This window comes from Equus caballus, chromosome 10 (genome assembly GCF_041296265.1).
Source record: "Equus caballus isolate H_3958 breed thoroughbred chromosome 10, TB-T2T, whole genome shotgun sequence".
Classification (NCBI taxonomy): Eukaryota; Metazoa; Chordata; class Mammalia; order Perissodactyla; family Equidae; genus Equus; species Equus caballus.
The window spans coordinates 80,237,492-80,264,895 of NC_091693.1; the positions used below are offsets into that span (position 1 = coordinate 80,237,492).

General features: G+C 42.5%; 1 protein-coding gene across 16 annotated transcripts in view; it reads left to right on the top strand.

Moving 5' to 3' along the window:
- NCOA7 (nuclear receptor coactivator 7) overlaps positions 1 to 27,404 on the top strand; it is a 146,986-nt gene that overhangs the window by 110,250 nt on the left and 9,332 nt on the right. For 15 of the 16 annotated variants that reach the window (XM_070223759.1, XM_070223754.1, XM_023651021.2 and 12 more), the window contains one exon: positions 17,928 to 18,075. In XM_070223759.1, coding sequence (XP_070079860.1) covers positions 17,928 to 18,075 — 148 coding nt within the window. Of the gene's footprint in view, positions 1 to 17,927; positions 18,076 to 25,802; positions 26,177 to 27,404 lie in introns of those variants that run through there. The other variant, XM_023651026.2, reaches the window with a different exon arrangement.

Here is a 27,404-nt window from a genome sequence, read left to right on the forward strand (position 1 = left end):
TCTAATCAGCTTCTAATTGATGTCAGCAAGCCCTTCGATTTATACAGGATACCTATATTTTGTGCCTGCCCACAGTTAGAATAAATTCATCCATACATGTTGTAGAAAGCATGATATTCCTTATATAATGTCAAGAATAACTGAAGTTCCCAAGCACTTTATAATAATTTGGATTTTTTTATTATTTCAAAATTGAAATGTACTCATGAGTGCACAGGTATCTGTCCTTTTGAAGGGTCTGCTATCCGTGTTGTATGAATATTTCTCAGATCTGCTTTGTGAGCGCAGTAGTACTTCCTGCGGTATATATGCTCTCCCCACGGTTCCCCGCGGTTGCCCGTGGACATGCAATTGGTGTTTCATATTTAAATATATTCCATAGTTAATTCTTAGCTCTAGCTAGAGGAGATCTTTATGCTCATAGTTGCTATTCTCTTAATGGACTTTTATAGGAATTTCTTTGTTTTATTTTCTGTTCTTTACTATTTTTCCTGGTGCTGGTATAATAGAATGTAATTTTTTAAATATCTAATCACATTTTAATTTTATGAGATTACTTGGATATCCATATATATTTATATATATATATATATATAGTTTAAAGACTATTTTAGTCCAGTTTCTGTTGGTTTTAAATTCTTTACTACAGTAAATACAAATGGGGATTTATTGCCCTTCCTCACATTTCTAGTAGCAGCAACCATATATACAAAGACCGTGTATGTAACCTTTCCACCATCAAAGCTATGTTGTATTGTTAGGAGTGACTGGTTGATGGCAGATCCTAGTCAGGATCTACCTTTTAATTCTCTTCGTATTTTCTTTTGTCTTTAAAAAGTATTCACTCTGAATTTTGGACTATTTAGAGTAAAGCCTGAAAGTCATGAGTACTGGGCCTTTCTTGATGTGCTATCCATCTGAAATCTGATTCATCTTCAAACTATGGGTCTGAGAGCTTCTTTGGACCCTGATATAATTCTGGTGCCTGAATTGCAACTTTATAAAATGCATCAGATTATTCTGGTTGAGCACTTACTTTACAAAGATGCTTCTATGAGATCTTCATCATCCTAAGTAAGGATTCCCACTCTTAAAAACTGAAAGGAGAATATCAAAGAAATTAACCTAGTGGCTCAGCTATCCATTTCCCCAGGTCTAAGTCAGAAATGGCTAGAGGGCAGGAAGCACACTTTCTTGATGCCCTTCTTGGCTCAGTGCCAGATGCGGTACTCTGGATGGTACTTTGCATAGGTATCTCACTTAATACCCGTGATAGTTCTTGAGGCATGTGAGATTATTCCCCATTTTACACATGCAGAAACTGGGAAACACTGAGTTTCAACACCTTGCTCAAACTGGCAAATATCAATCCAGGATTTATACTCAAATCCATTTGATTTCAAATTCCATTCTCATAACTAGACACCAGAGCAGGCAGTTAAAACTTTATTAATTACACTCTTTATTTGGGCTGACAAATCACTGAAATGAGTGTGGGAGAGGAATACTTCATACACTCAAAGTCTTTTCCTAGCTAGTGAGGGAATGAAATTTTGCAGCATCCCCAGATTTATTCATTTCCTTGGACTTTGCTAAAGTACCTTCCATCTGGGCTAGATATATTTCAGCAATTATGGGGAAAGGAAGTAACCTACTTTATGGATGATGCTCCATAGTGCTCATTAATTGAATGGAGGTGATCTAATGAGAACATTGTATAGAAATAAAGAGCTTAAATAAACCATCCTTTCTCTGATATTGGATGTCTTAACTTAGTTGCAGGCTGATTCTAGCATTGGCTCATTAATACAATGATTTTTTTTTTTTTTTTGAGGAAGATTAGCTCTGAGTCGACATCCGCAACAAATCCTCCTCTTTTTGCTGAGGAAGATTGGCCCTGAGCTAACATCCATGCCCATCTTCCTCTATTTTATATGTGGGACTCCTGCCACAGCATGGCTTGGCAAGTGGTGCGTAGGTGCACAACCAGCATCCAAACCAGTGAACCACGTGCCACCAAAGTGGAGCATGTGAACTTAACCACTATGCCACTGGGACAGCTCCAATAGAATAAATTTTTATGTGCTATAGTGGTCATCTGACCAAAACCAAAAGCATACAAAATTCTGTCCTCTGAAGCTAATGTCAGAGGATCCAGGTTCCTTATTTTACCTGACTTGCTGTGAGCACAGCACCTTGTACCTAAACTACCATTTCCTATTCTCTAGTTCCTCCTCTTAAAATCTGTTTTGTACCCTATGGCCACAACGATCTTCTAAAAAGTTATTTTGGTCTTGTCATATTGCCACAAAAAATATCTTAAGTCTTCAGGACTTAAACCCTTGTCTGTTTTTAAAATCCCTGTGCAGACTGACCTGCCTTTCTAGCTTTTTCTTGATCTGCCTGAGTCTGCGGCTTTACCAAGATTGGCCACTTTATGGGCTTTGCCCAATAAGTCTAGGACTTTTCCAGCTTGGCATCTTTTTTAAGTACCATATTCATGAACTCGAGTGGTTCCTCTCTCTTCTCTACCTGTGCCAATCCCTGTTTCCCAGAACAGTACACCCTACAATGGTCTCTCCCTGGAGTGGCGGTTACCGTCCTTTGCCAACCAAAACTTCACCAGTGAATAGCCGTCAGGTGCAGAGGCTTTAGCCGAAGGAATGAAGTCTGGTACACTTTCCCCTTATAGGAGCAACTGGTCTCCAATTCTAAAGTCAGAAATGTTGCAGGCTGAAACCTGTGGAGGAATGTATTCTGTGTCTCAGATACGAACGTGTAGGAGTTAACAAAGAGTTCATGGCTTAGATCAGTGGGTGCCAAACTTGGCTTTGTAATAAAGTCAGCTAGGAGCCTTAAACATATGGAGTACCAGTTCCTTCCTTGAACTTCCTGCGCTTTGGATTTGGGTTAGAATGCTAGAATCTGTTAGGCATTCTCCATATTGTGATAAACAAAGGGGAATTGTTTTGTTCTTATTTTACTTTCATGTTCTGTAGTGTTTATCATCCCTTCCCAGTCTTTCCTTCCTCTGTTTCCTCATTAAATGTTACCCTTTAAATGACCCTCTCTCTTTCTCACTATACAGTCATGCACCACCTAACAACATTTTTGGTCAACGACAGACTGCATGTAAGATGGTGGTCCCATAAGGTTAGTACCATGCAGCCTAGGTGTGTAGTAGGCTATACCATCTAGGTTTGTGTAAGTATACGCTATGATGTTCGCATAACGATGAAATCGCCTAACGATACATTTCCCAGAACATGTGCCTGTTGTTAAGCCATGCCTCACTGTATATACAATTGCCTAATTCTTATATGCCAATCATTTCCTGGTATTTTCAGTTTAGAATTTTCTACTGAGCCCCAAACACATATATATTTGGTAGTCTTCAATATTTGGATCATCCATGGATCAAACAAACTCAAGACAGATCATACCCTAAACTGGGTTTCTTATTTCCATCTTTGTCCCTGCCACTGTCCTCACAACTCCTGCCTGCTGTTTTCTCCATCATAGTCACTGGTACCACCAGCTATTCAGTCCCTAAAGACAGAATGTGGACATCATCTTGCTTCTCAGTCATCTCCCCACATCGGTCAATCACCACATCCAGTTTATTGTATCCATTTAACATCTCTAGGGTCTCTTGTTCCCATTATAACTTTTTGGTGGACGACTGGCCATGTCTCAACATTAATAAATGTGAATCAGACTTAAGACTGGCTTGGGATGCCCGACTTCCCCCCTTTACCCACCTTACCTAAGTGCACATATTAGTTCAAATGTCTCCTCTAGGAAACACTCCCTGTCTGGTGTAGATGTCCCTCCACTGTACTCACCTCTGTCATAGCGCTGACTGCGCTCCTCTACCAATGGGGACTACTTGTGGCTTTTTCCTACTGGATGTTAACCTTCTGAGAGCATGGACCAAGTGTTATGACATTGTGTCCTAAAGCAGCATAGGGTCTAGCATATAATATACTCCTAAATGTTAGTTGGATGGATATGTAAATAAATTAACCTATAGTCTAATAGATAAAAAATGTTTAAATAACATTTCTTATAAAAATAAATGTTTAATATTTTTTATTAAAAATAAAAATAATGTATAGACTTTATATAATATTTAGAAAAATCTAAAAAAGCAAAAAGAAAGTTAAAAGCTCATACTTTTGTTGCACAAAGCTAACTACAATTTATTTTTATTTTTGTGGCCTTTCAACCTTTTTTGTATGCATAGGTTACTGTAATAATAATGTATGTATAATATATATATATGCTATTTTGTAAACTGCTTTTACTTATTATCTTTCTGTGCCATTAAGTATTCTACCTGCAACATTTAGTGCATGTGTTACTTTTGTAATGAGAAGTAAAAATCATAAAAAAGAAAATTGATTCTCCTAGTAAACTCTCTTCACAATGGGAAGATGCCCAAGTCTAAGGACCATCTTGAAGACTAGGCAAAGTGCTCTTACAAACATTTTTCTTAGAGAAAAGAGGATGAATTAAAGGAATCACAAACTGACCTAGTTTGTTAGCATGAGATCTTTAACCATAGTTAATGCTGAATTTTCCGATCAAAAGTCACCTTACTTTTAATGGGATCACGCCTAAATTGAAATCTTTAATGACTGTCAGTGCCAAGAAAGCTGTAGTGTTTAATAGCCTTTAAAATACTGTACTTTCTAGAACAGCTTTTGCCTAACTAGTCAAACCAGGTATCTTTCAGAATACAAACCCTGGGATTTTTAAGTATCTCACACCATTATGTTATACTGTTACCTTATAATGATGTTTTAAGGTGACAACATCACTAACAACGAAAAAACCCAAAATGGTCTCCAAAGCAATCCTTAAAGGCGCTGTCTTTCTTTGAATTTAACAGTAGTTATAAGTTTTGGAAAACTACTGAGCTAATATAAGTCATAGTATTATTAGTCACTTAGGTAAATACTCTCACTTCTTTTTAATATTTTAAAATGTTTTGAAGTGATATTGCTTCCTCTTATTCTTTTCCTGGCCACTTTTCCTTTTGTTTTATCAACTTAAAGTTCTGGAAATTCATTATCACCTTCCAGAAGCCCCTTCTTACGCAGCCTTCATGACTTCAGTAACCAGCTTTGGCAAATGCCTGGAGTTAATGAGTGACTCTACAGCCAGACCTAAGCTCGTGAAAAAATAACCCCCTGTATAAAATGAGCTCTTCACTGTGCTGGCTGTGCTTTCTGCTGGAGGAGTGAGCACCAGCACTTTGGAGAGTAGCTTGTCGGCCGTTTCCACTGCAGGATCATTCATCCCTGCCGATGGGAGCTGCACACAGTGTTTGGGAGTAAGTATGCAGAAACAGTAATTATTGCAAACCAGAATGCCTGCAGGAGCCAGGCGGAGGAATGGAGGGAGGGAAGCTGACGCCAGTGTTTAATTACCTGCTCCAGGGAGCAACTGCTGCATACCTCCAACCCCGTGTTGCTATGTGGGGAAGGGAGCCTCGCTGGATCTTCCCGTCTTTTTCAAAGGAAGCTGAAATATGGATGATATGTGTCAAATTTCCCCCATTTTTTTAAGTATTAGCCACTGTTGGATTGTTTTTTTAAAGAGTAGTGGGTAGACCAAAAAGAATGTATCTGCTGCGAAGTCCAAGCTATGAGCCACCAGGCTAAGACCCCCAGCGTTGGTTTTAGTATAAACTTTTAGATTTTACCTTTTTTTTTTTGCAAATGTTTTTGGTGAGGAAGATTGGCCTTGAGCTGACATCTATTGCCAGTCTTCTCTTTTTTTCTTCCCAAAGCCCCAGTAAATACTTGTATATAACTAGTTGTAAGTTTTTCTATGTGGGATGCTTCCACAGCATGGCTTGATGAGCCGTGTGTAGGTCCACGCCCACGATCTGAACCGGTGAACCCTGGGCCACAGAAGCGGAGTAGGCAGACCTAACCACTATGCCACTGGCCCAGCCCCGAGTTTTTACTTATTTTTGAGTGATCCTTTCTATAACTATAACTGTTGTTTTGATCAATGATTCTCAAGAGAACTTTCCTATTATTTTTGATGAACCAGAACAAAGAAGCATATTTAGTTGGTACTTTGTAAAAGTTTTCTTATTATAGACACACTAAGACCCGTTCAGAATGGGTGTTACACCAGGGCATTACGAACTGTTTGTGTCATTTGGAGTAGTAGAATACTGAGTCCACAGGGGACTTTACAGGGCAAAGGAAAATTACCTTTTTCACGTAAGGACCTCAGGCCAGGCCATTGCGGTGGGTTTTAAAAAGTGATGGTTTTCTAGTAAAAAGTCCGTGGTCCAGAGTGCTTTGCCCTATTGGGCTTCTGTGGCTGTCCATTCAGCAGGGGGCTTTTGGAGGTTTTAGGGTGACGTGCATTGGAATATCTGTAACTCAAAATTAACAAGACAGTGGGACTGCATAATATATATTTCAGTACTCTCTGGGTCACATTCTTTCTTCTTCCCTCTCCTTGTCTTCTTATTTCCCATTCTTATGCCATAATGTACTCTGAAATATGTTTTTAATGTAATAGGTATTAAACTGTTTAATGGTTCCGGCTTATTGTTTTTAAATCAAGTGGGTGGTTTGGGAGTCTTATTTTGCTGTGTACAGCCTCAATTTCTTTTCCTATCAATCAAGTGGCCTTGGATAAGACAAGAAGGCCTTAACTGTTTCTGGGTCACTTTGGTCAAGTTTATTGGTTTATGTGGTAGCAAGATTTTAGATAATCATACAGAGGGGACTTTCCAAAAGCAGAATGGACTTCCTCGCATTTTTAATGCTCCTGACACCTGTCTGAGGAGCTTGCTTTCCTTATCTTCATTTTAGAAGCTCAGAGAGATTAAGGGACTTTCTCAAAGCCTCCAGCTAGTTTGGGACTTCGGGTCTTTAACCTAGAAACGGGTCTTTAACCTAGAAACGTGGTGGTATTGTTTTACTTTACCTCACAGCTCTGTTAAAAACAAACAAACAAAAAAAGCAACAGTAAATAAAATCTCACCATAACTGGTAGTGAGTCTTGTTTGATAGAAGAGATCGTAATTAACCTAAAGTAAGAAGAATTACACCTAAAGGATGAATGATAGAATAATGTTTTGTTTCAAGCATCAACTCTTAGATTGCTTGTCAGGTTTTATATCCCTCAACCCTACAACTTCGTCAGTGACAAACTTGTATGAAATGGTAACACCAGGACAGTGGGACTGACCCTAGAGGAAATGGTAAAGCATATTGGTGGCAACCATATTGGGCGCATAGGTCCACCCCTAGTCGGCTGCATGGCCTGGGGCTAGTTAGTTCATCTGTGTCAGCATCTGTTTCTTCCTCCATTAAATAGGAATGGTCATTATAGTGGCCACCTCATGGGGTTTTATGAGAAGAAAATGAGCTTGTCCATGCACTAAATCAAAGTTAGCTGTTTCTGCTACTGTCACTTTTTCTGCTTCTCCTATAACCTGCAGTGCTTTCTTGCCTCTGAGGCAAGGCCACTGCCTTCCAAGAACCTGGATCATTTGCCTTCTTTGATTTTCTTCTTCAGAGGTGACAACGTTCTCTGGTAAACGGAGATTTGTAGCTTGCATTTGGTGTCTCCTTTGGGGTGAATCCCTAAAGGAGCCTTGTGTTGACGATAAAGACATTTGAACTTACGAAGAAATCTGATTAAGCCAAAGTTGTAATTAGACAGGAATCCTAAACAAAGCCTGGGTGCCAGGCATTGGTGTTAGCTGTGGCTGGCTGGGTTGGAGCTGGTTTTGTGCCTGGAGGCGTGAGTCTGGCAAGCTTCTCCCCATGTCCACTGCCTGGCCTGGGCTCTGGCTTTGATCATCTCTGGGCCGGATCCCTGGTGTAGCCTTCTCAACAAGGCCTTTGTTTCTAGTGGGTCCTATCTCTTCCCGACCTTCCCTACTTGGCTCCACAGCAGTCTTTTAGACTACAGATCTGGCCAGGCCTCTTCCCTGCTAAATCCCAGGGTGTAGCCTCCTCAGTGCCCAGAACAGTGCTTCTCAGGCCTCAGTCATTCATACACTTCCTTCACAAATACCCCTTATCTACATACCCTCTGGACTTCTGTTTACCTCATAGATGTTTTCAAAGGACTTACATCATCCTTATTTTTTTAGCCTTTTCCTGAATAGTAATATCTGTGAGATCAGAAGTATAATACACTAGTTATATTTACTACTAATGCCTTTAAATAAGTACATGGCTATTAAAATATGTTCCTCTGTGTACCCTCAGAAGTCACTGGAGCCACCCCTGCCACACTTTGGGAAAAAGTGGCCTCCGGATAAGCTCCTGTGACCCAGTGACTCAGCCCCTTTGGCTTTTTCATTCTCTTCTCCTGCCATTCCATGAAGCAAAGAATAACTCTCCCTCTTTCATTCCCCTGTGAGGAAGTCTGCCCCTGCTGGGTCGACGCGGGCATCCCAGGCAGATGCCCGCTGGCTTCTGTCACTGGGTTGTTGGAAGAGTGTTAGGATTTGCTCACTCACCTAAACCTGTGCACTCGAGGCAAGGCCTGGGTCTCCTGCATCTCAGCAGCCCTGTCTTGTTCCAGAATCCTCGGTCAGAAGTCACCAGTGGTCTGATTGCATTGCCCTTCTTTCTCTCTGCCATGTCCTCTTGGACCTCCTTCCAGCATCACCGTGCTCTTGAAATGCCATGTCTTGCTACACACCTTCCCTCGGGTAGAACGCCGTTTCTCCTTCCACCTGTAGCTGACTCTTGCCCCTCCCTCAACACTCAGCTTGACCATGGCCCCGGGAAGCCTTCCCTGATCCCAGCCCTCCCTGATGCTTCTCCACTGGGCTTACTCTTGTCATCACTCTTCTTAAAAACATAATAATAATAAAAGAAAAGAGGCAACAGCCTGAGCACAGAGGCCAGAGTGGATGTTGGAGCAAAGATACAAGAGCATATGGCTGGAACAAGGAGTACATTTTGGGGATTGGCATAAAACAAAGCTCTCAGGCAGCCCCAAGGAGTTTGCCTTCATCCTAAAACCTGTGGGGAGACTTTGGCAGGATTTTACACAGCTGGGTGGAGTGATGAGCTTTGCAGTTTATAAGATCACTCTACCTCTCTGCCATTTCTTCTTGGCTTCCTTCTAGGACCACTTCTTCTGCTTCCTCCTCAAATATTATCATTTTCCAGAACCCGGCACTTGACCCAGTTCCCTGCTCACGTGTGTTACCGCACTTACTGCTTCACAATCAGTTAGCAGCCAGCATAGCGGTAATTGCTGGTAATTTTGTTGGCTCGACCAGAGGCCCTCGACAGTGTCCTGAGGCAGCTGAGGTCAAGAGAAGCTCAGTGACTCAACCCAGATCACAGGGTGAGTCACCAAGTGTGTTTCAGAAAAGCCATCAATAGGCTTTCGGAGGTCAAGACAAATGATGACTGAGATACTGTTGAGTGTGACAATAGGTCACTTTTGAGAAAATCGGCTTCACTAAAGTAGTGAGGGAGAGAACAAGATTTAAAACTCTGCCTCCTTCCAGGCAGTATCTGAGGCAGGTTTAAAAAAGGACATATGCTAAAAGGTTGATAAAATCAGAATGGCAAATTCAGGAATGAAAAGGAGTTGGAAAATAATGCCAACCCAAATGTACACTGAAGGGAAAATGAGGTATGGGAAGGGAGCTTTAGGGAGAAACAAAATCCAGGGGCTTTTATTTTTTTAGGATGAGGACTTTCAAGCACGTTTGTGGGTTAAGATGAAGGAGATAAAGGGATGGAGAAGGTGGACAGGTGGGGCGGAAATAATGGAGGCAATTCGCCAAGGAGTGGAACTGTCGAAAGTACAGAGAGGAGGGTTAAAATGGGAAAAAGAAGAATTCCTTCTTCTGGAGAGAAAGCTCCCTAAGAGGGACGGCAGAGGGGAGCACATTGTCAGAATGGTACAGTGGAGAATCTTCTGTCCTGAGAGGGAGGCGAGTAGGAGAGTGAGGTCGAGAACCTGAGAAAGCAGAGATTTGCCATAGCTGCTGTGTGGGGTAGTAAAGGAAGAGAGCTAGAGGTGATCAGGGAGCCCCACCAGGGAGAGTTTTTGCCAACCGAGGTTAGGTGCCTTTGATTTGTAGTGGATCCATTAAGCACGATTAAGCAAACCAGCAACGTCCATCATCCCAAGAGAGGAGCTGGAAAGATGACTGTTTCTGTTTCTGTGGGCAGGTGTTCAGAAGGCAGGTGCAGTAGCAGGATCAAAGCCATGCTCCTCCAGGGGGCTCCAGTGAGGGTGCATGGAAGGACTGGCCTGGAAGTGTGTGAATCCAAGAGGGGCTGAGGCTGGGGGAAGGGAGTGGTAAGGGTCAAGGTGAGAGCAGAACTGATACCATCATGAGGAAGGAGGAGGCGTGTGGAGGCACAGAGGGACGAGGAGGGGACTTTTCAGAACCGGAGGCCTGTTTCCAGAGGGCAGGGCTGAGTTCTGGGAACCAGCCACTAGGCAAACCTAGTTAGCCAAAAAGAACCATTCCAAGAATTAGGTTAAATAAACTTAACCTACAGCTGCTCTAATCTAGAAGAAAAAAGATGAAGTCATATCCTCTTCCTCTCTTTCCCCTAAGTCGTAAAAATAACATAAACGAAGGATAGAGAATTGAGCAAAAGTAGAGCTGGAAAGAAGGACACTGATTCCTTCCATTTGCTCTCCAGGGGCCTAAGAATTAAGTCCTCAAATTGGTTCCAAAGGGACTTTAATTTTCTCTTGTGGAACAGGCCATTTTAATTCTTCAGTCCTTCTGCCCTTCCCTGAGAGGCGTAGTGTGAGGGCCCGGTCTGCAGGAGAGAATGAGGTGGTTTCGTGTGGGAGGCTGTTGCTGAGGGAAATCGGGGTGTGCCAGTGCCTTGAATGTCTGAGAGAAGAGACGTGAACATTTCCCATCAGGACGCCCCGTGCAGAATGGATATCTGAGGTTTCCCATCTCACCTCACCTGAGGCTTTCCAAGGCTGAGGTGACTTTGTAGCTGCAGAGATAAAACCCACCACCCGAGAGAGCAGGGAGGCCCAGGGCTGCTGCCCCGCGTGCCGCAGCCACTGGAGAACCCGTCCCAGAAGCATGGCTGAGGTGAGGCGGCTGCACCGTGATGTTCCCCGAGCGCAGAGCACAGTGAGCCTACCGATGGAAGGTGTAGGAGAAGGAATGGGCAGTGGGCAGCATGTGCTCTATGGGCCACCCAGGCCATCTCACTAATATTGCTTAAGCTTCATTAATTAAACCCAAAGCTGAGGAAGCAGTTGACTCGTACTAAGAGACCTCTGACTCTGGACAGGTCCAAAAGTGTACCTGTCCCCCTTGGAGTTCAGCATTCATAGAAGAAGAGGCTGTCGGCTTAGCCTGGCTGGAACATTTCTAGGATGGGGTGTTTGGGCACATTCTTCAGTCTGCTAAGTCTCAGTTTCCTTGTCTGTAAATTGGGCAAAATGATACCTGCCTCTTAGAGTTATTGTGCAGTGTGAGGTCCCCGAGGCAGGGAATCACGTGTGTTCTTTTTAGGTAGCTGATATGTTATATGTCTCCAGCATTGCTTAAAATGTAAGGTCGCTTCTGTGTTTAATCCTAAAATTTTTATGACTCGGAGCCTCTATTCTGTGATATTTTTGAACTGCCTTTTCCCTCCTTTTTAGAGACTTCCCTCCTTTGGTAAGTCCAACAAACCCAGTGCTTACTCAGGTTAAGGGCTGGCCCTGGCTGCTCCTGACTCCCCAGGGGCTGCTGCAGAATAGGTCACCTTCTCTGATCGCATGCAAGCTCAGAGGCTTGAGTCACCACTCATGGGAAATCCGGCAGTCCCAAGAGAAGAGGTTTGGGATAAACCCCCTCACCTGCTCGCCCCAGAGACCTGCCCCAGGCTGAGATGTTTCTTCTCGAGAGAATGGCACGTGCAGGCAAGAATGCTTTATGCCAAAATAAGTCAGAGGGAGAAAGTCAAATACCGTATGATCTCACTCACAGAAGTAGAAGATAAAATCAACAACAAACAATCACATAGAGACAGATTGGATTGGTGGTTACCAGAGGGGAAAGGGCAAGGATGGAGCGTGAAAGGGGTGACTCGGCATATGTGTATGGTGATGGAGTGTAATTAGTCTTTGGGTGGTAAACATGATGTAATCTACACAGGAATTGAAACATGGTGATGTACACCTGAAATTTATATAATGTTATGAACTAATGTTACTGCAATAAAAAAATATATGTATATTAAAAAAAAGAAAAAAAAAGTAAGTTTGGTAATGAGGAATTTAATTTAAAAATCAGAACCAAAAATAGAAATTAAAACAACAACAACAAAAGAATGTTTTATGCCAAAATTTACTTTGTGCCCCTCACTGCCAGCTTGTTCCAGCTCCTAAGGAACTCACACATATGTGTATGGCCTATGCAGTCATTTCCTTCCATAGAATGCCCATTGCGCGGGGGACTTGGTCTAAGTTTTGCCATCAGCAGCACACCATGCCCAAATTAACCTGCTCCTAAAACAATCATGGCATTTATTTGGATCCCAGGTCATCAGTCTAGACCAGACCACTCCCCCTACTCCAAACCCCTTGAAGAGTTTCTCTCTCCAAGAAGATTGGGGTGGAGGAGGCAGTGTTATCTTCTCCTATGGGCTTACCTCTGTTAGGACCACCTTAATTCATCAGAGATGCTCTAATAATCTTGAACTTTGAAAGAGAAGGTATTAGGCATGACATTCCTACTTCCCAGAAAATCCTTTGGTTCTTACACAAATCTTCCCTGTGGGTTGTAGGAATGACTTGTCTTCATAAAGCAGGGAATGTCCAAATTATATCTTCTTCCAGAATAGTAAGTCTGACTTACTTTCTATCTACGTAATTAAAAAGGACTGCTCAAGGGGGCTGGCCCCGTGGCAGAGTGGTTAAGTTCGCATGTTCCGCTGCAGGCGGCCCAGTGTTTCGTTGGTTCGAATCCTGGGTGCGGACATGGCACTGCTCATCAAACCACGCTGAGGCAGCGTCCCACATGCCACAACTAGAAGGACCCACAATGAAGAATATACAACTATGTACCGGGGGGGCTTTGGGGAAAAAAAGGAAAAAATAAAATCTTTAAAAAAAAAAAAAAGGACTGCTCAAATGGTCTCCAAAAGTAACTTAATGTCTTCGTCACCTAAAAGGGAAGTGACTTGAAAATTGCTGATTGAGATCTCTCCTTAAACTCTTTATTGACCTTCAGTTTTCACAATTTATATTTTCCTATAATGTCTAAGAAGAAATGAAGCCTTAACTCCAAATCTGCACCTCCTCCCTCATTCCCTTGCAGTCTTGTGCAGAGACACATGTCAGCATGAGTTTTCAGCATATCTTGGAGTGCTTCTTGAATGCTTGTGCTTGTGCAACAACTTCTCCTATGAGGGTAAAATGTTAGGGGACAAATGAGAAATGCAAAATGGATCCAAAAGTGATAAAAATGTGTCTTGTGACATAACCAGGAAGTTAACTGGGAAATGATTCAGAAATCAATGTGAAGGGAGGACTTTGTCGTGTGATTGAAAGACCCCTGACTGCCACCTCAGGAGATCCAGCCCTGGCTGTGATGCTGTTGGTAGATGTCAGACCCCCCCCTTTCCCTTACATCTAAGGAGAGTTAATTGGATTAAATGACACCAGTATCCCCATTAGCTCTAATATTCTGGAAGGTAAACTCCACATGGACAGGGTCGCTGGTATATCGTGGGTGCAAAGAGTGTGTTGTCGAGGGAAGCAATGCTGTCCAGCCGGGGACCACCAGGAACACAGCTGAAGCTGAATGAGTTGGGTTGACTTGTTGCAGTGAGGGAGAAGGCACGCCATGGGACCGTGAGCCATCTCAGTAAGAGGGTGCCAGAAAGGAGTTATGGAAGTTAGGTTTGTGTTGTGTGATTTGGGGGAGGACTTAAGGAAGGGGGCCTTTGCTCTGGATTGGATGCTATTAGGAAGCAGAGGTGATTCTATGTTTGGGTATCTTACAAATCTTATCTAGAAGGCAGGAAGACAGAGAGGCTAATGCTGTACTTGGTAAAGAAGCGTTCATTCATAGTAGCCAAGTTAGAGGGCTGTTTGGTCATTTTTGTGGCTGGATAATGTTTGTGTTTTTGCGTTCAGATATGAGACCTCAGAGTGGTCTTGTTTTTGTCATGATTCATCATGGTCATGGAGTGGCCTTGTCTGATGTTGATGTTCTGGGAAATTGTTTACGTTCAACCAGAGAATATCAGGGCCTCGCTGTGAGTGCCAGACCAGTTCCCGGCAACACTGTGGCCTGGCCAAAGGGACCAGGCTAGCTCCTGGGTATCAGGGACTGATTTTCTCTTTCTCACAAGTAAGCTAACTGACAATAATTAGGAAGCCATTTTATCTGATGTGGATATGCATGTAATAATTGTCTCCTTTTCCAAAAGTTAGAGTGAAGCGTATTTGGTTCTCAACTCTCTTCCAAAGTACAGTTAAGATGGACTCAATTTTATGTATTAGTAAACTAAAAGGGTTAGAATTGTATACTTATCAGACCTTTCTGGAGGAGTGATTTATTTCATTTTTTCTAAGTTAATTTTTAATAGGAGATTTCATACTACGTGGTAAAAATACTTCAAAAGAGTATACATATTGCTGGTGGGAGAGCAAAAAATGATATCATCCCTGAAAAGGGTAACATGGTATTATATGTCAAAATTCTAAGTGGATTGCTCCTTTAACAATGCAGTCCCCCCTCTGAGAATGTATCCTTCAGCTATACCTGTACGTGTGTGAAATGATCACAAAGGAAGTTATTCATCATGGCATTGTTTACGACAGCATAATCCTGGAAATAACCTAAGCATCCAGCTATAGAGGATGGGTTCATAAACTGTGGTAAATCCACACCATAAAGTACTGTGTGGCTATAAAAGAAAGAATTGAAGAAGCCATCTATATACTGATGGGAAAGAGATCCAGGATATATTGTTAAGTGAATAAAGCAAAATAAAGAATAGTGCTAGCTTTTGTAGAAATGCAAGACAAAAAGAATATATATTCATCTTTATTTATAGCTATATAAATAACACTACAAAAATACACAAGAAACTAATAAAATGGTCACCTATGGCAAAATGGGTGGGCACACAATGTGGTGGACAGGGGTGTCAGTGAGAAGGAAACTTATTATATGCTTTTGAAAATATAGTTTGGATGCTTGAATCCAAAAAATGTACTACCTATTTCCCCAAAATTAAAATAACTTAAATATATATATGAGGTAAAATAGGTCCTTCTCCCACCCCATTCCCTTGCCCAGAGCTATCCATTTTGATCAGTTTCTTATATAGCCTTTCAGAGTAGGCCATTGTATTAGTCAAGGATCTCCAAAGAAACAGAAGCAATAGGATGTGTATATATATATGTAGAGAGAGAGAAAGATTTGTTTTAAGGAATTAGTTCACGTGGTTGTGGGGGCTGGCAAGTCTAAACTCTGCAGGACAGGCTGGCAGGCTGGAGACCCAGGAAAGAGTAGATGTTGCAGTCTCAAGTCTGATGGCCATCTAAAGACAGAATTCCTTCTTGCTCAGGGAACCTCAGTCTTTTTCTCTTAAGGCCTTCAACTGATTGGATGAGGCCCACCCACATTATGGAGGTTAACCTGCTTTACTGAAAGACTGCTGATTTAAATGTTCATCACATCTAAAAAAATACCTTCATAGCAACGTCTAGACTAGTGCTTGACCAAAAACCAGCTAAGGCCTAACCAAACTGACATATAAAACTAACCATGATATCCACGTACAATCCTAACATATCTATACCTATTTTTTCTTTAAATGTAAGTGGTGGCATATCATATATACTGATACGCACCTTGTCTTGGGTGACAACTTTCTGACTTTTGAAGGAGTAGGAGAAATTTCAAAATATACCTTTAAAGTATATGAAAATTGGTAATTCTATATTGTGGAAGAAAAGACATGATTAATATAAAAAGAGAAACAAAAGCTTAGAAACTCATTTGATAGTGGTTCCTATTTACATGACATAAGGGCTACCACAATTGGCAAGAGACGCGTCGACTTCACAGTCACAAAGAGCCAATTCATGAACGAAAAGCTACAGCCAGGAAGAAAACTTGTGAAAAATGTTCAAGCCAACTAACACTCAAAGACGTGCAACATGAGTCAGGTCAAACTTAAATATATATTAAACTCATTTTCTTTAAAGGGTAAGCAAGATTGTTATAAAACAGACTCAAACAGCAGTGCTGGTGTTAAGAGTAAACTAGCAAACTTTTCAAAAGCACGTTGGCAGGATGAATCATGCACTGTAAAATCATGCCCTTTGGCCCAGTGATCCTTTTTCTGGCAACTAATCTTGAGAAAATAATTCAGAAGATGGTGAAAGGCATAGACCATGAGGACGTTCATTGTAAGTACAATCAAAGAAATGGAAACAAGCTAAATATCCTGAGGACATGGGAACAGAGGCTAATTATGGTTCTTCACTTTCCTGAAATGTAGCCATTGCAAACCAGCACAAAGACAGCAACATGGCAAATGTACCTTCTTTAGTGTTACATATAACAAACAATTATGTCTTGGCCCTAATTACAATGAAAAGAAAACTGTGTACGTATGGACAAGAACAGATGGGAATATGGAAGCCTAATTCTGGGATATCAGAATTGTGGGTGACTTTTTTGTTTGTTTCTTTTAGTTCCATTAATATTTGTCTTAGCCTGTTCAGGCTGCTGTAACAGGATACCATAGACTGGGTGGCTTAAAAACAACAGAAATTCTTTCCTCACAGTTCTAGAGGCTGGGAAGTCTGAGATAAAGTGCTTGCAGATTCGGTGTCTGGTGAGGGCCCACTTCCTGGCTATCTTTGTGTCCTCACTTGGCAGAAGGGGGCTAGCTAGCCCTTTGGGGTCTCTTTCATAAGGGCGCTAATCCCAGTCATGAGGGCTCTGCCTCATAACCTAAGCACCTCCCAACGGTTCTGTCTCCAATGACTATTACATTGGGGATTAGGTGTCAACATTTGAATTTGGGAGAGACACAAACATTCAATCTCTGGCAATAGTGTTATAATATTTTTATGTAATTATAACTTTTTAAAAACTAGCAAGAAATTAATATTGTCCCAAACAGTAGCCTCAAATTGGAATTACCATTTGTGATTAGAAAAGACTTTAAGAATCATTTGATCCTGTCTATCACCCACTCCCCGACTCTGATGGTTGCAGGTGTGGAATCGAAGGTCAGAGAGCTGCGACTCTTACACTTGGGGGAATATTGTGGATGCGGGGACCCAGAGCTCCTGTTTTCTCCTCAGAAACTAGCCATCTCTCTTTTGATTAATTCTATGGAGATGCTTCAGAACCTTCAAATGTTACATATGTATAAGAGAACAGAGAAATCAGAAGCAAACTGCATTCCTATGTCAATAAAATTGTCTCTTTCTAATGTTAACATAATAGCTAGTATTATTCCTGACATATTCTACTTATTAAAGATAGTTTATTAAAATTGTAATAATGCTTCAATATACATAGAGACCTATTTGGAGTATTGCTTATCTGTTCCCATCTAAAGCTTCAGATCCATTTTTTCCGAATGAATATAGGGGTTCAACAAAGGAACACCCAATGAGGAAAAATATTTGGTATAAATATTGCATTGTGTTTTTCAGTTTTATATCCCATCCCTTGATCTTTTTCTCAAATTGAAAGACAGTCTCTCAGTGTCTCTGGGCTTCTGCTTCTATTTGTTGACTTATTATCCGAGTTTGGAATGTGCTCATAAAGATCGTCTTCACAGTGGGAAATTTCCCAATTAGCAAAATGGATTTGCCAAGCTCGTTGTATGTGCCCAGCTCCCACTAGTGCCTGCCAGGAAAGCGGATTTGGTGTTCACTCCTGTGACGAACATGTTTTTCAGGGTGGATCACTTATACACATTCTTTGTTCAATGGTCTCCTGACGTCTATGGGAAAGATGCCAAAGAGCAAGGCTTTGTGGTGGTGGAAAAGGAAGAACTGAATATGATCGACAACTTCTTCAGCGAGCCGACCACCAAAAGCTGGGAGGTGAGAGCTCAAGAGGGGCTGCACTGTCATGGTCCTTAAAGTACAGGATGCAATCAAAGTGTTCTTGTGTCTGGATTCCAAGAACTTCTTGGCTGGGTTGAAGTTAGATTTCCTGAGCGCCTTTGAAGTTATACGGGAAAATAACCTTATTCCTCTGTTTGAAGCTCGTTATGTCTGTCAGAAAGACCCTACCACCATCACCACCACCACCACTGCTGCCACCACCGGGTCATTTCACTGCCCCCCCCCCCTTTTATTTTGGTGAGGAAGATTGGCCCTGAGCTAACATCAGGGCCAATCTTCCTCTAGTTTGTATGTGGGACACCACCATAGCATGGCTTGATGAGCAGTGTGTAGGCCTACACCCTGGATCCAAAACCACGAACCCCGGGCCACTGAAGTGGAGCATATGAACTTAACCATTATGCCACTGGGCCGGCCCCTTCACTCCTTTTTTAAAACTGCTGCTGAGTTCCCTTCACGTACATGATGAAATTCAAGCTCCTTAATTTGGCCTGAAAAGCCCTTCATAATTCTTTTGAACATTTACCAAGCCCTTCCCATGTTAGGAACACAATGGATGAGATAAGTAGAATTTAGCATCAAGGAATATAGATAAATCACTACAGTACAATGAGGTAATTGCCATCGTAGGCAAAGTGCCACATGCTGTAGGAGCCTGTAGCCAGGCACCTGGATGGAGCCGGGGAGTCAGGGAAAGCTGCCCAGAAGGAGTGAGCTGAGCTGAGATCAGAAGAAGTGGGAATATAGGCAGTTGGGGTGGGAGTAGGACATGGAATGTGTTCTGGCCAGAGAGAAAAGTCTGTGCAGAGGAATGACCCAGGGGAGAAAGAGAGAGCATGGGGTATTTGATGTACTAACAAAAGGTCAGTGTGGCTGGAGCATGGGTGCAAAGCTGAGGGAGCAGCAAGAAACGAAGCTGGAGAAGTAAGCAAGGGCAGATGGTGAAGGACCTATGAACTGCGTGTAGGACTTCAGTTATTTTCCTGAGGGCGGTAGGAAGGTGCTGAGCTGCTTTGAGCATGGAGAAGTGCATACAGATATGCATTTCGGAGAGCTCTCTCTGCCGACAGATGTTCAACGGGTTGGAGTTGGACAACACTTGAAGCTTGAAGACCCATTAGGAGGCTCTTGCAGTAATCAGTGTTGAGAGATAATGGTTCCTGAAAGAGTAGCGGCGAGGAGAGAGAAAATTGACAGATAGAAGGTGGAATACACAGAACTTTGTGAGTAATTAATTACAGGTGGAAAATAAGGAAGATGTTGAGATTGATCTCTTGGTTTTTAGAGTAGGAACTGAGGGGATAGAGGTAACTGGTCTTCACTGAGATAAGGAACATAGCAAGAGGATTAGATTTAATAGGAAATGCTCTGTGTTCCTGTTTTAATCTAAATTTGAGGGACATTCCACATTTGTGGAACAACTGAGAATAAAACTCAGGGAAAAGATCTGAAGATATACTCTTGGAACTCATTAGCAAAGTAGAAGTTATGAGTGTAGATGAGGTCATCCCAGGAGAGTGTGTAGGGAACAGGGCTCAGAACAGACCTTAAGGATACCGGCATTAAAGGGCCAAATGAAGACATGGAGCTCACAGAGGTGACTGGTGTGGAACAGCAAGGGAAGAGGCAGGGAAATAAGGAAAGTCGTGTCTTAGAAGCCAAGGAAAGAGAATGTTTCAAGAGGAGGGTAATTGTTCAAAAATGACTTATGCTGCAGAGGAGTCAAAAGACAAGAACTGAGATCTGTTTTTTGTTTATTTATTTATATATTTTTTTTTATGAGGAAGATTAGCCCTGAGCTAACATCTGTGCCAGTCTTCCTCTACTTTGTGTGTGGGATGCCTCCAGGCCTCCAGAGCGTGGCTGATGAGTGGAGTAGGTCTGCATCTGGGACCCAAACCCATGAACCTTGGGCCACTGGAGATCATGCAGAACTTTAACCACTCGGCCATGGAGCCGGCCCCTGAGATCTGTCTTTTGGATTTGGAACCCAAGGGGTAGCTGGTGACTTTGGCAAAAGCTCTTTCATCAAAGTGATTGGTTCAAAATTTAGATTCTAGTGGTTCAAAGAAAGTGGAGGGTGAGTAAGTGGAGCTAGTAAATGTGGGCAAACACGTCACGTTTGTTTGGGAGGAGAACAATGAGGTAATGTGGGAGCTGGAAGAAGAGGTGCGGTTGGGAAGGGTTTTCCCTCTCGCTAGAGAGACTTTAACCTTTTGGATGAGGTCAGCAGGACGATAGAGTACAAGGTGTAGAAGATAAGGGAATGAGGGAGTAGATCCCTGAGGATCTGTTGGGAATGTGGAGGGTAGGGATCAGATTGGGCTTAGACAGGTGGTCCAAGTAGACAGTAGAAAAGAATAGGATATGTGCAAATAAAATGGAGATTTGGTAGTGGCAAATCATGGCATTTCTCATTGTAATGGTTTCTTTGAGGTCGAAGGAAGGGGTGTCTCCTAGACGTGAAGGAGGAGTTAGAGGAATACAGAGAAGGTATGAAACAGCAACTCTGGAGATGAGGAACAATGCTAAGTAAGGAGGTGTCATAGGATATCTGCCTGGGACTGAAGGCCCTGTCGGGGTCTGCCACCGTACATTCATAGTGGTGCCAGGCAAAAGGGAGGGGTGGTTTTCTCCAGCAGCAGCCCCAGTCTGGTTTGAGATTCATCAAGGAGGCACTCAGATTCTTCCAAGGCTGGGACCTTGCCAGGTCTGGATGACACAGGGTGAGGAGGCCTGCCCCTTAGGTCTGATCCCTTCTGGAAGCCAGGTCCTCTCAAATGTGTGTGTGCACCACTCATTCTCTCCTTTCTCATTCAGTCCCTCCCAGCCCAAATGTGTGCATGCCTATATACACAGCAAACTCCTGTCGTCCTTCAGGGTCCAGCTCATTGGTCACTTCTGAGATGCTTTCTGGAAAACTTACTCCTCCTGTCCTCCCACAGCCCATTGTTCATACCTCTGTAGTATATTTCCCAGCAGTATACTTGTTGATGTGTTTTTCTCCCCCTAGTTCATAAGCTCCTTCTTTGAGACCATTATTTGAAGATTTAAGCCTGTCTATCAGGCCCTCCTTCCTTTGGCTTTTTATGTCAATTTTGTTTTTTCTGTTCATCCTCCTGTCTCTGGCCAGTCTTTCCGAGTCTGCATGTCCGTAGGAGTTTGTCTTGGGTCTCTTCTCTTCATCTGGTACTCTTCCTTGGATGAGCACATCACCCCTCGTGACTCCCACATTTGCCTCCACCACACACCTCTTTCTCCCAGGCTGCTACTCTAGAGCTCACAGATGCCCCGCAGGCACTGCTGGAAGTCTCCACGAGGCAGAGATCATGTGATGTTGGTATTCTGGCCAAGGCACCCAGGAATATCAAGTCCTGTCCTCACCTAATCATCCCTGCCCGAGAGGCCCCCATGAGATGTGTGCACAGAGGAGGCAAAGTCAGGAAAGGGACATTTGCTTACTGTAGCCATGGCCTCTTGCTCCGCTAGGGAGTCCCGGACAGAAGTTTAGGTTGCATTGGGGACTTAATCCTTTTCTGACCAGGCCTGAATATCTTGAGCCAAAGCAGTTCTCTTAAGGCCTCTTCTGCCTCTTCCGACTAATCCTAACCTTGAATCTCAGCTCTTGACAACTCCGGTGAGAGACTAAGCCACACCTACCGGCAAGAGCTACGCATAGAGAGCAAGGTCCCCTTCAGAATCTACGGCAGAGCATGCTTGGGCAGTCCACCCCAGGCCTTCTCAGACTAAGTCCCTGAGGAGAGTGAAAGAGAGAGCAGATCCCTCTAGAATGGAGTCTCTAGACCTGCAGTGGCAGAGGAAGAAAAGAGTTGGCCTCTTCCGAGCTCCTGGCACTCTTGCTGACACTCAGACACTTGGAAAGATAAGATAACTGGAGAGACAAGTGACTGGACTGTTTGGGCCACCTTATCCCTATTTTCTTGCCACGTGGAAGACAGTCCAAAAGTGCAATGGGGAGTAGAATGCTGGCCAAGCTCGCTCCCGTGTGGGAGCAAGCTCTGCTTACGAGCATCACGTTAAAGCTGGGCCACCAGGACAGCATTTCTTCTCCTCTGTGGGTGGGGAGAGCAATCCTGCACTCCCGAGAGGCGGGCAAGTGTCTGAGCCTCAGGATGTCCAAAACGTCTCATCATCTTTCCCCGAAACTTTCTGCTCCTCACATATTCCCATCTTCATTAATGGTGCCCCAAGCCAGAAACCTAGATATCATCCCAGATTCTTCTCTTTCATCATCATATCTAGTCGGTCATCTCTAGTCAGAATCTTGTTGATTCTGATCTTGTCCAGTGCAGGGACCTCTGCTCCCCTCTAATACCCCTGCCCTCATCAGCCTGCCTGCACCCTTCACTGGGACTCCTAAGGGCACTAACCATCCTCCTATACACAAGGACTTTAAATAATCTTTATTCCCTAATATTATAAAAGGATTACCTGCTTATTGTAGGAAATGTGGAAACTACAGAAAAGTACCATGCAGAAAATTTTAAAATATTATCTAACCGCACTTAACACTTTTGTACATTTCCTTCGACTCCTTTTTTTTCTATTTTGTTTTAGGATGTTTTCTAGGTGGTGGGGGTTAGGAGAAGGTGAGTCTTGCTTTTTACTTTTGCAAAATGGGGTCCTGCTCTATGTAGAGTGCTATATCTGCTTTTCTCACTGGCATATTGTGATAATTATATTAAAGATTTTTAGGTGGTCTAGTGGTTAGGATTTGGCGCTCTGACCTCTGTGGCCTGGGTTCATGATTTCAGAATGTTAAAAAATGCTTAAATAACCAAAATGAGGCCAGGCCTCATAGTCTAGTGGTTAAGATTCAGCACTCTCGTTTCCCAGTCAGGGAACCACACCACCCGTCTGTGGGTTGTTATACTGTGGCAGCTGCGTATTGCTGTGATGCTGAAAGCTATGCCACCGGTACTTCCAACACGTGCAGTCACCTGTGGTGGACAGGTTTCCATAGAGCTTCCAGACTAAGACAGACTAGGAAGAAGCACTCATTTCTGAAAAATTTGGCCATGAAAACCCTAGAATAGCAGTGGAGCATTGACTGGTACAGCACCGGAAGATGAGAGGATGGCGGAAAAGATGGGCTGGCTCTGCTCTGCTGTATGCAGGGTCACTTGGAGTCAAAATTGACTCGATGGCACTAACAACAAAAAAAGATTGTTAAGCCTTATTTTTATTTTATTTATTTATTTATTTTTTTCGAGGCCAATTATCCCTGAGCTAACATCTGCCAATTCTCCTCTTTTTTTTTTTTTTTCTGAGAAGGAAGACTAGCCCTGAGCCAACACCCATGCCCATTTTCCTCTCCTTTATGTGTGGGACGCCTACCACAGCAAGGCTTGTCACACAGTGCCATGTCCGCACCCGGGATCTGAACTGGCGAGCCCTGGGCTGCCAAAGGGAATGTATGCACTTAACCATTGCGCCACCAGGCTGGCCCCTTAAGCCTTATTTTTGATGGTTGCATAATATTTTTAATCTCAATTATGATTTATTTAATGATTCCACATTTTTAGGAAAAACTTCAAGATTTTCACAAGGATGAGATGAACTACATTAGTTTCCTGGAAGTGAAATCACTTGGTCTAAGGGTACTAATTGTTTAGGACTCGCATTTTTTATATAATGCCAACTTAACTTGCCGCGAGTGTGAGGAATACTCTTCTCACTGTGTTTCTGCCAGCAGAAAATATTATTACTATTACGCCTTTCTAAAAATTTTTGGGGGCCAGCCCAGTGGTGTAGTGGTTAAGTTTATACACTCTTCTTTGGTAGCCTGGGGTTCACAGGTTTGGATCCTGGGCATGGACCCACACATTGCTCAACAAGCCATGCTGTGTCACACACAGATGTTAGCACAGGGCCAATCTTCCTCACCAAAAAATAAGAAAGAAAGAAATTTGCTATATAATATGTTTAAAATCTGTGTTTCTTCTTCTTTGTGATGCCCATTCATTTCCTTTGCCCATTTTCCTAAAGGAATCTTAATAGTTTCATCATACTATTTCAGTTCTTTATGGTTAAGGATATTAATTCTTTGTCTCCTGTATTTTTGACAGATTTTTTTCCTGGTTTGCTATTTGTCTTTATTTTTTGTTTACAGTTTTTTATAGTGCTTTTATGTATAGGTGGCCTGAGAGTATCAATTTAAACTCTACTCAGTCTACAGTTGATTTATTGATATATGATAGGTAATATTTTTAATAGTCAATTTTCCAGCACTTTTTAATGACTTCTGATGTTTCCTGCATCATGTTTAAAGGTCTTGTATATGTTCTGTGCTACCTATTTAGCTTATTTAAATAACACAAGGTGGTCATATACTCTCATGCTTAAAACACTCAGTGGCTCCCCATTGCGGTCATTACCCACCTGGCCAATTGTCAGAACCACTACTTAAGTCAGGTTTTTTTGCTGAATCCTAGACCCTCACCACCAGAGGTGTTAATTCAGTAGGTCTGGGGGAGGAATGTCAGGATCTGTATTTTTTAAAGCTGCTAGATGATTTTGAAGAACAGTCAGGTTTTAGAAACACTGGCCTACAGGATAAGTTCTCAGCCCTTTTGTGGCACGAAGGTTCTTTGTTTTCCCCACTCCTGCTCTTTCCCCAGCCTCATCTTTACTTCTCTTGCTCTCTATTCTCAAGACGTAGTGAACCTAGAACACATCCCTGGCCCCCGCTGTACCTCCAGCTCCCGCTCCCCACACCCCACCCTCCGCTCTGCAACTGAAGCCCCACCTCCTCTGAATAAGCGTCTCAGAACTCTCTAGGTGTCTCCAGCCTCTTGACCCACTACTATTAGCATTTGTATCGCATGGAATGGCACTCATTTATTTTTAAATGTCTCTTTAATTGTCTCCTCACCCAGTGGACAGCTTTGTGTCCCTGTGCCTGGCAAAGCACCCACGCTTACCATCACACAGAAAGCACTCAGTAAATGTTAGTTGTCATGAAGGGCCAGGTACTGAAGAAAATGCTGTCGCACTGGCACAAAATCCGAGTGCTTCTGCCCCAGATTGTGTCCAGGCTCTTGCATTGAGAATCAGTTCTGGTTGACCTGGGCCTGGCCACTAAGTATCTGCCAGCAGAGTCATCATTAGAACTGACCCCCAGGATGGACTATGCAATAGCGCTCCAGTCCCCTCAGTGGTACCCAAGACCGAAAGGCCGTTTAGGTCTGGAAAAGTCACAGAAAGATCACCCAAATTGATCCAATGGTGATCTACATTTCTTTCCACCCCCCTGACATCAGATCTGGAAAGTTAGGAGGACTCATCATGTTTATTAGACATGAAGACTAATGTTCTAAAAAGTAAAAAGGTAACTATTCCTTTGAAGGCTCTTTTGAAAATCTGAATCTAAAGGAACACCTTGCTCAGTCTCGTATAAACCAGGTGTTTTCTCGTTCTTTGAAGTTCCTCGTACCCAACAAGCATGACACGGTATTGAAATGAAATGCCATTGCTCTTAAGTGAAAGGAATCATCCTCAGATTCATCCTTCCTTTGAGATTCAAAGTGATGTTAGGGAACATAGTAAAGTTTAAAACGGGAAGTTTAGCTTTAGAGAAGGTGCTGGAAAAAACTCTGAAAAGGCACGGCTAGAAAATTAGCTTAGCCAAGGACAATTTGGAAGAAAAACATAAGATGACCAAAAGAAAAAAAAAAAACAATGGAGTTTTGTTGTACTGTTAGGAAATCACCCTTTAAAGGTGAAAGTGTCGTTTTACAGCCTCACCGCTCTGCCGGACAGGAAGTGGGTGTTGCTCTAAATCCTAATTTGGGTGTGTTCCTGTAGAAATGTTAAACCCTCTCCTAAGGGAAACAGAAACTTAATCACGCAGGCAGCGAGATATTTCAAAACCAGTTGTAGCTCAGCCTGGCTACAAGTGACAGTGCTGTGGAGGCAGATAGAGAAAAAACCTGTTCCTCAGTAGAGAGCAACAGACAGTCCTCACCCGGTCACGGTCACGATGAGGGTCCGAAGATTGCCCGTGGACATTCAGATTTTCTATTGTGCTGGACCAGACCAAGAGCCTTTTGTGAAGGTATGTGGGAGTCCCTGGGGGCTAATTAGGTGAAGGTGAGTCCTCAGAGATTTGCCACTGAGTCTGTTTGGAAATGCTTTCTTAATTAGGATTGTGCTGACATTTCAACCAGACCAGGTATTTTATTCACTTTGGAGATAAATACAGTGTGGTTTGCCCCTTGTCTTTGGAGTCAAAAATCCATATTTGGTTCTTTTCATCCCACAGCCTCATTTTTTACCTGTGTGAAATGTCGAGTTCACCGAAAACATGTGCTTCATTTAATACATTTAAAATGCTGGATTTGTGATTCCTTGAGAGTGTTTTAAGTAAATTCCCCTTGAGAAGATGGTAAAATGTAAAAGCTAATTTCTTACCTGTAAATCTGGCTCCGACAACAGCAGGTGATTTATACATATCACTGCATTTTGAAAATTGAGTAGTGCATTATCTGACAAGTCCACTGGATGTAACTTAAGTGTTTTTTTCTCCAGAGTGCAAAAGTCATTAATACTGGTACCCAGGAATTTGGGTGAATAAGTCACTTCATATATATCCTTCAATTTGAAAATAATTTAGTGATTTATCCAGATTTTAAGAGGGGAAAAAATAAAGTCGATTTTAAGATGAAATTGACTTTGGGAGTTCACAAGCCTAGTTATAATGAAGTAATAAATGTTGTGTACAATGTCATGTTTCTCAGTTTGGGAGGAAAGATTACTTCAATAGTTTTTGAACCTTACATAAAGAATCATAACCTAATTGTTGTTCCTGGTAGCTGTTACAACTCGTTATCAGAGTTGGTTGCTATGTACATAATCTTAAGAGAAGATATTAGGAGTCTCGATTTTAAAGACTATCTTATCTTCCCAGTTTTCCTATTTATAGAAGACTTACTCACAGAATGATCTTTTGATTAATCTCTTAACCATTCGAATTTAGATGCAAGCTAAAGGAGAATATTAGGGCATTTCAAGGGTATAAGTTGCTTGTGGAGTTATCCATAATTTTCACTCAATGAGCAATCGGCAGCAATAGTAAAAGCAGAAAACCTGTGACTTTAATTTGTGCATATTAAGTGCCCCAGCTGTACTGTGTTAAATTCTGCATTTGTTCTGAAATTGAAAAATCAGCCATTTCCCCAAAGCCCCATTTCAATTTATATCCTGCTGCTAAAACTCCACCTGTTGCGGGCCGTTGTGTACCTGGGGTCGTTTTCAGCAGGCAAAGGAAAAGCAAATGCACCGTT